The sequence below is a fragment of the Schistocerca serialis genome, chromosome 1, assembly GCF_023864345.2.
Source record: "Schistocerca serialis cubense isolate TAMUIC-IGC-003099 chromosome 1, iqSchSeri2.2, whole genome shotgun sequence".
NCBI classification, from domain to species: domain Eukaryota; kingdom Metazoa; phylum Arthropoda; class Insecta; order Orthoptera; family Acrididae; genus Schistocerca; species Schistocerca serialis.
The window spans coordinates 677,308,346-677,320,560 of NC_064638.1; the positions used below are offsets into that span (position 1 = coordinate 677,308,346).

Consider the following 12,215-nt stretch of genomic DNA (forward strand, 5'->3'; position numbering starts at 1 on the left):
TAGGAATCACTATGCATCCATGTTCAAGGTTAAAGTACCTGAGATTTTACCAATTTGCTTTGCTTACCTGTATCTCCTTTATCTTTACACTTACAATTGGCAGTTCCACAAAAGGATATCCCTTTATTACTCACACACTATTTGTCAAGGAGGGAATGGATAGAGAATCAAAAGTATTTGGCTAGTGCAATTAAAATTATTATGCAAATAGAGGAAGTAGACATAGTGACTTAGATACAGGGTTAATGGAGAGGTTTTTCCTCAGAAGTGCTATGGGTGTGGATGTGTAGACCACACTCAGAAATAGTGCCACTATCCACAATGCTATGAGTGCAGGTTGGTGGGGCAAAGCAAAGTAGATGGCATCATTATAAGGATGGGAATGCCTCAGCTACCAGATGGTATTCATAGTAAGGCATAATGTTAAAAGGGCCTGCACAGAAGTGAAGTGTTGCTAGATGGGTGTGGTGAAGGGAATGGAACATAACTTTTTTGTGGACAGAGTGGCTCATGTGTTGATGACTTGTCTGGGCCTTTTGGGTAGGAACAGACTGAATTTTCCATCATCTACAGTAGATGGAGAGGGGGACATTGATGTGCCATCATTTGGGACAATATTGCTCAATTTCTGTAGTGGAACAAGGAATTTTTGGCAATATATGGAAGTATTCCTCCATGCTGCTGAGGATACGCTGCAATCCTGCAGCTGGATTTTCTGAATAAACGTAACACAAAAATTGATTTTTCACAGAACACTATTAAATTCAGTGAGCCATTGTTCCACCTGGTAACAATCACTGGAGATGACACTTTGTTGTAAGGTTTGTAATCAAGAAGGTGGAACTGAACAATTTGTGTACACATTCATTAACTCTCAATTTGCATGATATGGTAACAACAGTTGTGCAGAAATTACTCTGGGTGAGCAAACAATATGTTGTCTGTTATATATCTGTTGGAACACAATGACAAATTGGATACTTCACACTGTTCTGCACATAGGAGTGTGGCATGCTGTACATAGGATTGTGGCATGCTGTACGTAGGAGTGTGGCAGTCTTGCATGAAGTAGACAGAAATTACATAGTTCCAATAAGTAAAGACTATTTTTGCTCTGGCAAAATAGATATGCTAAAAGGATTATTGATTGCCAATATGAACATTTTGTCAAGGATGATTTACATGGATTGATTGTGAAGACCTTCACCACAAGCAAAAACCGTCAGTGCATCTGCATTACACTAGCAAACACAGCTCTTAAGAGGGAAAGACAGAATAGCTATGGAAATTCTGTTAATACAATTCATGAATTTTTTCAGTCCTAGAGGGCCATGAACAGTGACACATGTGACACAGCATCAAATCCCAATGGAGGATAATCCTCCTATGTACAAAAAACCATACACAGGTATCTCAGTACTTGCAAGCAATACTGCAGGAATTCACCAATCATCAGTTGAAGGATGACATTACTGAAGAGAGTCCATGGGGAGTGCCCCTTCTAACTGTGCCAAAGCATTCATTAGATTGGGCAAATAAATACAGATTTTGTTGTGATTACCAACATCTGAATTGAAGAACAATGATGGAAGCATATCCTACATCAAATATAACAGAAACATTGGACAATGTTTGTCATTGTAAATAATTCTTCATGATTGGTTTAAAGAGTGGCTATCACCAATTGGAAGTAGTTCCAGAAGTCTAGCCAAATACTGCATTCACCATTCCATGGGGAACTGCTAATATTGGTGGCTGCCATTTGGGCTTAAGAATGCACCAGCCACATTCCAGAGGTTATTAGAAATGTGGTTTATTTGTCTCATGACATACACTTGCAATTCATTTGGTTTGCGAAGAGGAGACATGCCAAAAATTGATAATACTGTTAAAGCGATTTTTTATGCTAATAAATAATAGCACTAAAATAAATAATAAAACTATAATGATATCTCTTGGAATATATAACATGTTGTGTCCTGCTCAAATTTCCAGTTTGTCCTGCATGAATTCTTACACAGAGTAATAATGTTTCAGTGTCAGTGCCTCATGTAGCTTTCTTTTAAGTTGACCTAAATTCACCTGCATTATCTTGTTCCCTTTTAATTTATTACAAATTTTCGTTCCCATATATTGAGGTCCATGGGCATACAGTTTGAGGCAGTGGATGGGGAGCATAAAATTGTCTTTTTTTCTAGTATCATATGAATAAACAAAATGGTTTCCCTCAAATAATTCATGTCTGGTGCACAAAAGGTAATAACCTCATATATAAAACATGGTTCTTTATGATTTGCAGTGCACATATTTAGAATGATTTGTTTCTGTATTTTTAGTATCCACACTATGTTTGTCAAGTTAGCCAAAAAACAATCCCATACCTAATCATGGATTCAAAGTGCTGTTTTTCGTATGTCCGTGTCAGTTGCTGTTCATAATATTTGCATTCCAAAAGAAAAGCTGCTCAGTTTGTTTGCTAGGTATTCAATGTGTGCCTGCCACCTTAAAAATTTCTTTCTACATTTAAACCTAAGACTTTGACTGAGTCAACTTCTATATCTTTGTTGTTATGAACAATCTTAATGTGTTCACATTTTGACTGTTTGGTTTTGAATTGCATTGTGTGAGTGTTAGATATGTTTAGATTTAACCCATTTAGCTGAAACCAAGTTTCTAAGGTACTGAGGGTACTGATCACAGATACGGGATTTTTTTTCCAAATCCTGATTTTCAACTAAGAGAGAAGTATCATATGTGAACAGAACTGATGGGGAGCTGGTATTGAATGTTAAGTTATTAACATAGAAAAGAAACAGGACTCAGCCTGGTATGTATCCTGAGGTATTTTTTCCAGACAGAAAAATAATTTGCACCATTTAAAGGGATGCAAACTCTTTGCTTTCTCTTTGATATGTTGGATTGAAGCCATTGTAGGGCACTGTTGCTAATGACATACTTTTCAAGTTTTTAAATAAGTGATGCATGGTTTACAGAATCAAATGCCTTTGTGAGGCCACAGAAAATTCCTGCCATCTTGTTTCTCTTGTATAACAAAGTACTTATTTTCTCAATGAAACTGTTCACTGCATCTTTCCTGTTTTTCCCCCAGCTGGAAACCAAATTTATTGTTTAGAATAAACAGGATATTTTTTGATGAAGTTCTGGATTCAGGCAACAGCAAGTTTTCGAAATATTCTAGATATGACTGGGAGAATTGAGATAGGATGATAATTTCCCATGATCTCTCTTGATCCCTTCCTCAAGAGTGGTTTGACTTCAGCAAATTTCGGTACCTCTGGGAAACAGCCCTCTTCAAAACATTGATTTATTATTTGAGTTAGTGGGTTTGCAATTTTATTGTGTATCACTTTAATAACTTTGGCGGATATTCCATCCCAACCTGCCAATTTTTTGTTGTTTAATGTTAGGATTGCATTTTCTATGTCCTTCACAGAAACTTTTAAAAAATTTGTAAAGTTTTCAGAGTTTTCATTTAGGCCAAAGAGATTCACTTTGTTGTAATAATGTATTACATCTACAGCAGACCTCACTACATTTGTAAACAATTCATTAAAGTACTCTGGTATATGAATTGGACTTACAATAGTATTTCCTTCAATGTCAATTTTTGAAATTTCTTGGTTACAGGCTTTAACGCCAAACTCAGATTTAATGACTGATCACACAACTTTTGTCTTATCTTTATGGTTTAAAATTAGCCTGTTATTTAAAATTATTTTAAATATGGTTTTATAGAGTCTAATACATTCAATGAAATCAGTATCTTTATTATATTTTAATTCTCTGTGTAGGTGCCATTTCCTTCCACTGGAAATTTTTATGTCCTGGGTAATCCTCTATAATTTATTTGTCATTTTAATGCTGCAGTCTAGGTGGAAATGTTTCATTAAAGACACCAAGAAAACTATTTAGGAATTTCTCAAAGTTTTCATCACTTGAGTTACAGTGATACAAAGGCCATTTTTTTCTCTTTCATCTTATTACTAAATATTAGTACGTTTTCTTTGCTAAAATTCCTTCTCATATATAAAATGTTCCTATGTCTCTGTGGCAGCTCAATGAAAAATGCACACTGGTTTGAAATACCTAGATGTTAACAAAAATTATACACATCTTGATATACATATTTAATTACAACACTGTCAATAGAGGTTACTGATTGGCCATTGTCTCAGGTAGATTCAATGAAATTCAATTTTAAACCATATTTCTTTACTAAGTCAGTGAATCTTGAAGCATAGCTACTGTTACATGTGATATCAACATTAAAATCACTAGCTATTACAATATTTTTCTTTTTTTCTCTGCAAAGGTCTTTGAGCATAATTCAAAGCTGAGATAAGAATAGTTCTGTTGTTGACCTCCCTGGGATTCTGTATACTGAGACTATTACAATATTTGCTATTGAGTCCACTATTTCCAAACAATAACTCTCAAACACAAACTCTTCATTTAAATAGTTGAAACAATTTCTGGTCTCATAATTTATATCACTATGTAGAAGTATCCATGAACCACCATGTAACTTGTTTCTTCTGCAAAAGCTACTTGCTAGCATGTACTTCTCTATTTTGTTTAAATTTTTTTTTGTCCTCAGTAAACCAGTGCTCATTTAAAAAAACAACTCTAGTATTTTCACATTTTGACACAATTATTTCCAATTTGTCTATTTTGGTGTTTTGATTGTCTGAAGCATCGGTGTTTAAACCATTTATATTCCAGTGTATAACATATCTGCCATGACTGTTACTAATAGGCTTTAGCATATTTCCCTTTCTTTTGTATGTCGTTTGAGATTTCTCATTGTACTATTACTATATAAAACTTTAAAGGGGCTTTTGTGGGCAGAATTTATTTTAATGGTATGTTCACTTTTAGTGTGATTTTGCATTTATTGTATGCTGCTTCAGTATGTAATTTTTGTCTGCTTTTCAGTGACAGACAGTGTGCTTTGCAGAACTTGTACTGTATTCAGCTCACTTATTTTTTACCTGAAGACTTGAGATGTCCATTTTCAGTGCACTGATTGTAAACTGTAACTCAACACACGTTGATTCAATGCAGGGAATTCTTCCTTACAGTTTAAATACTTTTCCTTCTTAACAGCAAAATTGACATTATTTCATGAAGAAACTTGATGAACTATCACCTTGTCTGCCACCTTGATACTTTGATCCTAATGCCAATGACAATAATGATGATGATGATTATGATGATGATGAAAAAGTCTGTCATATATCATTTTGTGCAAAACATAATCCTTAATTTTTTCATTTTGTTGATTTTGTGTATTCTTTTTAATCACATGTGTGCCATTTTTGACTAAAGATTTACATATTTGTTTGTAGTGTGTTTTGGATACAATTCATCAATTGATCAGAATAAAAAAATTCATATCATACTGGATACAACATTACAAGATGTGTCTTCTGAAGCAGTGAAGTATTTCACAAGAGCCCTGGAACTGCCAACAGTCTCTGCATCCTGTGGGCAAGAAGGTGATCTGCGGTATGTAAGCACAGTGCACAGCATTAATGTTTACACTCATCTTCTCATTAACATTACAATGTGTAAATTGCAGTACAGAACTAACAAACAAAAAATGGGATAAATGGATTTTCTGCTCTTAAGGGATGGCATTCTGAGGACAGAGACTGTTGATCAGTGAAAATAATGTGCAGTGGAGAGGACGTACATTGGACAACAGTATGGAGACCTTTTTACACCTCTGCTGTCCCTCAAAAAATATAAAATAACCTACACTGCCTTTGGTCTGCAACTCTGAAAAGATGTCTGTACTCTTCACCAACACCAGCCCTGCAAATAAACAATTCAAGATAACAGTGTTAACCATTGAAATGCATAGTTCCAAAATAAACAAATGACTGACACAGAAACTGTTTTATTTGGATAAATGGAATAGGCAGACACTCACTTTCACCAATTTGATGTATATCACACAGATGTATTTGTCTGAGAGAATGTTTCTCACATCAGGAAAAAGAGCAATAGCTTTAAAGCTCCTGTCACACATCCTTCATATGTAACAGAAAAACCTGAAAAGTGCTCGTCCTGATAGTAAAAATGACAAATTATGGTTCCAAACAAGTTTTATTTTTCTAATATCAGTCCATCAATGTTCCAAAGCCATTATTCCCTCTCTGTAGTGTTCCTCTGGAAGTGCTGCAAGGTACAATATATACAACTACAACTGTTCTTTGGTTGCACAAAAAGCGCTGACCACTCAGGAATTTCTTCAATTTTGAGAATAGATGGAAGACCAAGGGAGACAAATATGGGGAATATGGTGGATGTTCCAGCACTTCATAATGCAAATCCCTCAATTTCCCCATTGCCAAGACACTTTTGTACACAGTGAGCACAGATAGCACCCAGTTTGCACAAAGCTTTCTTACATTCAATTCCTGGTGCAATATGTGAACAACACATTCGTTTGATATCCCTAGAACATTAGCAACTTCATTCACCTTTATTTATCAATCTTCCAAAATCGTATTAAGGGCTTTGTTGATGATTTCTGGTGAGCTTGCACTTTTTTTATGTCTTTCAAGTGGATCATCACGGATGCTTTCAGTGTCACTTATAAACTTTGCTGCTCATTTCTTCATGGTGGAATTTGAAGGCAAAGAGTTGCCATACATGTTTGCAAGCCCCAAACGAATTTTGGTCAGTGCTGAACCTTCATTTACAAAGAATTGAACCACTGCACAACACTCAATTTTCTCCATTTACAACACCAGCCACACAACTGCTTCAAATGACTGCCTACATTCAACGCCTACCTGGGATGATTTGCAATTTTACATGATGTCCACTAACACATGTACCCATGTGAGGGGGAAAATGTCACACAAGTAGTGCTGCAATTTATGGGCAAGGATGAGAACTTTTCAGACAGCACGCACATACACAGACACAATGTCTGCTTGTGTCTGTGTATGTGTGGATGGATATGTGCGTGTGTGCGAGTGTACACCTGTCCTTTTTTCCCCCTAAGGTAAGTCTTTCCGCTCCCGGGATTGATTGGAATGACTCCTTACCCTCTCCCTTAAAACCCACTTCCTTTCGTCTTTCCCTCTCCTTCCCTCTTTCCTGATGAGGCAACAGTTTGTTGCGAAAGCTTGAATTTTGTATGTATGTATGTGTCTGTTTGTGTTTCTATCGACCGGCCAGCGCTTTCGTATGGTAAGTCACATCATCTTTGTTTTTAAATATATTTTTCCCGCGTGGAATGTTTCCCTCCATTGTATTGATATCATTAATTTGAACCCAACAATTACGTTTGTTATTGTCACTGTTGCATTTCGAAATCTTTTCTGTCGTCTTATTTTCTCTTTCTGTTTTTGCCAGTAGTTTCACTTTGTATTCACCTTCTCCTTTTTACCGTAATCTGCTGTACAATTTTATCCCGCCTATGTATACTCAATAATACGTAACCCACTTCTAAACCATTAAACAAAAAAATTTTTTTGCCGCTTTCAACACTACCGCCGCTATAAAATCCACCATTTCTAGTTCACAAACAGTTCCTTTCACCTTTTAAACAACCATTTCGGCTAGTTCTAATAACTTTCGCTTTATTTCCATTTCCGTTTTTCCCACATCACTGATAATTTTTAGCCGCTTCCCACAGGTTTTAACGTCATTATTTCTTCGTCAGACAATTCTTAGCATCATTTTCATAATCTTCCACCACAAAACCACTCCTTTTAAAATATTACACGCAGTTTTTTCGAAATTTTCTCGAATTTCTCCGTCCTCTAACGTGTTTTGGCGGCAACACAACCACCTAACCTTTGTGCACATCGTTGTCTACCAACCCAAGTCCAACATAGCCCAGCTGTAACCAACACCTTTTCGCCTTTTTTCACAACAGATCTCCAGTTACTTTCAAGTCCACCTTTATCCCTCCCCGTATATTTTTATTTTCATTTTCATTTCAGCCTCATGTTACACTTTCCACCTTCTAATACCATGTCACCCTCACAACACCCCCACAACGACCCCATTAAGTTTTATTTACATTCCCTCCGCAAACATGCCTTCGCCCTAGCCAGATTACGCTCCCATATTCTATTTTCTCAGGCTTGTCTGACATTTGGCATTACCCCCAAAGGCCTCACACTTAAAGTTCCCATCTCTGGCTGCAACCCTTCTTTCCATCAGTCCCTATACCAGTTCCAAACTGAACAATCCATTGCCCTCACCCACCTAATCCTTCACCTACACATCAACTCAGCCAATGAACACACCCGTCAACTCCTATCCCTAATAAAAGTCCTTAATCTTTCCTCTCCCACATCCACACCGGCTGTTCAGAGCATCCTCCTACAGGCCAACCGTAAATTAGAACAGCATGCCACCCTCCACCTCAAAAAACTGTCCTACCTCCTGGTTTCCCACCTCCGGAAAGGCAACTCACTCACCCTTCACAACCTTTCCAGCAAACCTCAACCTCCTCTCATTGCACACAAACCCAGTCTCTCTTATCTACTCAATCTCCCACTTCCAGCTCCACTCCCTCCAAAACCGCAAAATTCCAATCAACACAATCTGGAACCACAACACCCTAATTCAGTAGTTAACCTTTCCTCCAAACCTCTCTCCCAATCCGAAACCTCTGTCCTATCCAAAGGCCTCACCTTCAGCCCCACTCCCAGATTCAACCAAACAGCCCTCGTCAAAGATTTACTGTCCTACACTCGTACTCTCTGCTGGAAATATCACGTTGCAACGAAGAAAAATGATCCTAATCCTACTCCTAATGATCCAACTCCCCAAGACACCATCCAAATTGAACCCTGCCTGGAACAGTTCCGTCCTCCGTCACAGCGGGACCCACCTCCTCTTCCTCAAAATCACCCTCTCCAAACCTTCCAGGAATTTCTGAGTTCCAGCCTTGCATCTCAATCCTTCTTAAAAAACCTTAATCCTACTCCCAACATCACAACTGCTGAAGCCCAGGCTATCCGTGATCTGAAGGCTGACCGATCCATCGTCATTCTTCCGGCGGACAAGGGTTACACGACCATGGTACTTGATCGTCGGGAGTATGAGGCTGAGGGACTGTGTCAGCTTTCAGACAACACCACATACAAAGTTTGCCAAGGTAACCCCATTCCCGATGTCCAGGCGGAGCTTCAAGGAATCCTCAGAACCTTAGGCCCCCTGCAAAACCTTTCACCTGACTCCATCAACCTCCTGACCCCACTGACACCCCGCACCCCTACCTTCTACCTTCTTCCTAAAATCCACAAACCCAATCATCCCGGCCACCCCATTGTAGCTGGTTACCAAGCCCCCACAGAACGTATCTCTGCCTACGTAGATCAACACCTTCAACCCATTACATGCAGTCTCCCACCCTTCATCAAAGACACCAACCACTTTCTCGAACGCCTGGAATCCTTACCCAATGTGTTACCCCCAGAAACCATCCTTGTAACCATTGATGCCACTTCCTTATACACAAATATTCCGCACATCCAGGGCCTCGCTGCGATGGAGCATTTCCTTTCACGCCGATCACCTGCCACCCTACCTAAAACCTCTTTCCTCATCACCTTAGCCAGCTTCATCCTGACCCACAACTTCTTCACTTTTGAAGGACAGACATACCAACAATTAAAGGGAACAGCCATGGGTACCAGGATGGCCCCCTCGTACGCCAACCTATTCATGGGTCACTTAGAGGAAGCCTTCTTGGTTACCCAGGCCTGCCAACCCAAAGTTTGGTATAGATTTATTGATGACATCTTCATGATCTGGACTCGCAGTGAAGAAGAACTCCAGAATTTCCTCTCCAACCTCAACTCCTTTGGTTCCATCAGATTCACCTGGTCCTACTCCAAATCCCATGCCACTTTCCTTGACGTTGACCTCCACCTGTCCAATGGCCAGCTTCACACGTCCGTCCACATCAAACCCACCAACAAGCAACAGTACCTCCATTATGACAGCTGCCTCCCATTCCACATGAAACGGTCCCTTCCCTACAGCCTGGGTCTTCGTGGCAAACGAATCTGCTCCAGTCCGGAATCCCTGAACCATTACACCAACAACCTGACAACAGCTTTCGCATCCCGCAACTACCCTTCCAACCTGGTACAGAAGCAAATAACCAGAGCCACTTCCTCATCCCCTCAAACCCAGAATCCCCCACAGAAGAACCATAAAAGTGCGCCACTTGTGACAGGATACTTTCCGGGACTGGATCAGACTCTGAATGTGGCTCTCCAGTGGGGATACAACTTCCTCAAATCCTGCCCTGAAATGAGATCCATCCTTCATGAAATCCTCCCCACTCCACCAAGAGTGTCTTTCTGCCGTCCACCTAACCTTCGTAACCTGTTAGTTCATCCCTATGAAATCCCCAAACCACCTTCCCTACCCTCTGGCTCCTATCCTTGTAACCACCCCCGGTGTAAAACCTGTCCCATGCACCCTCCTACCATCACCTACTACAGTCCTGTAACCCGGAAGGTGTACACAATCAAAGGCAAAGCCACATGTGAAAACACCAACGTGATTTACCAACTGACCTGCCTACACTGTGATGCATTCTATTTGGGAATGACCAGCAACAAACTGTCCATTCGCATGAATGGACACAGGCAGACAGTGTTTGTCGGTAATGAGGATCACCCTGTGGCTAAACATGCCTTGGTGTACAGCCAGCACATCTTGGCACAGTGTTACACCGTCCGGGTTATCTGGATACTTCCCACCAACACCAACCTATCCGAACTCCAGAGATGGGAACTTGCTCTTCAATATATCCTCTCTTCCAGTTACCCACCAGGCCTCAATCTCCGCTAATTTCAAGTTGCCGCCACTCGTACCTCACCTGTCATTCAACATCATCTTTGCCTCTGCACTTCCGCCTCGACTGACATCTCTGCCCAAACTCTTTGTCTTTAAATATGTCTGCTTGTGTCTGTATATGTGTGGATGGATATGTGTGTGTGTGCGAGTGTATACCCGTCCTTTTTTCCCCCTAAGGTAAGTCTTTCCGCTCCCGGGATTGGAATGACTCCTTACCCTCTCCCTTAAAACCCACATCCTTTTATCTTTCCCTCTCCTTCCCTCTTTCCTGATGAGGCAACAGTTTGTTGCGAAAGCTTGAATTTTGTGTGTATGTATGTGTCTGTTTGTGTTTCTATCGACCTGCCAGCGCTTTCGTATAGTAAGTCACATCATCTTTGTTTTTAAATATATATTGTTACAGAGAAGGATACTATATCTGCAATTCAGCAAAAGTTAATAATGTGAATTAAAGAATTGTAACTATGTAAATGGAAAGTTCTGGCTGAAAGCCAATAATTTAAGAATGATGGTAACAGTTCTACTAACGATAAGGAGGACACTGAAGAGGGAATGCCAAGATAATTAGCTGGACAGACTTTCATGATAATGAGGGACCTAATTACCCATGTGGGCAAGGAAAGGAGGGTTTGAGGACATACTGAGAGTGAAGGAGTAGGAAAGTAGCAATGAGGGAAGACTTTTGTAAAAGGAATGGACTAACAATTGGCAACACTTGGTTTAAGAAGGAACATCATCTAACATAATGTAGTCATGATCTTTTGAGTAAATCTGTGGTAGACTACATGATATGTGACCACAACAAAAGGAGTACAGTCATGGATGTCATAGTAACACTTCCTGTAGCCTACACTTCCTGTAGCCTCAAGTAGTAATCACCATGTTTTAGTTGTGACAGTGAGAGCGTTTAGATAGGAAAAGTGGGCAGAAAGGCATGAAAGAAGGACAAGAGTGTGGAAGTTGAAAGAAGAGATATCCAAAAAAGAATTTCAGAAAATAATAAAGAACAGTATAACAAAGGATGAAACACAGTCAGTAGAGGAACTGGGAAAGTTCGAAACAATGATGGTGGAAGCAGCAGAAAAATTGTGTTGTAGAACCAGTAACAAGAAAAATTGAAAAGATAGCACCCCTGTGAAATAATAGAGTAAGGGAGAAAGTTACAAAGAAAAACAAAGAATTCCTTATATGATTACAGAGGAAACAAGAAAGGAATACACTGAGAAGAAGAAAATGGCTAAGAGACTGATTGAAGCAAAGAAAAGGAAATAGATAGAAGAGTGGAGGAAAATGACAGAAGCAGGCAGTGAGGAGAGTAAGAAGGTCCTGTAAGGAATGGCCTAGCATAA

At 39.5% G+C, this 12,215-nt stretch overlaps 1 protein-coding gene across 2 annotated transcripts in view; it reads left to right on the plus strand.

Annotated features, from left to right (window-relative positions):
* The window catches only part of LOC126480126 (ionotropic receptor 25a), a 417,221-nt gene that overhangs the window by 105,269 nt on the left and 299,737 nt on the right, over positions 1-12,215 (plus strand). For both annotated transcript variants that reach the window (XM_050103840.1, XM_050103842.1), the window contains exon 4: positions 5,370-5,529. In XM_050103840.1, coding sequence (XP_049959797.1) covers positions 5,370-5,529 — 160 coding nt within the window. The remainder of the gene's footprint in view (positions 1-5,369; positions 5,530-12,215) is intronic.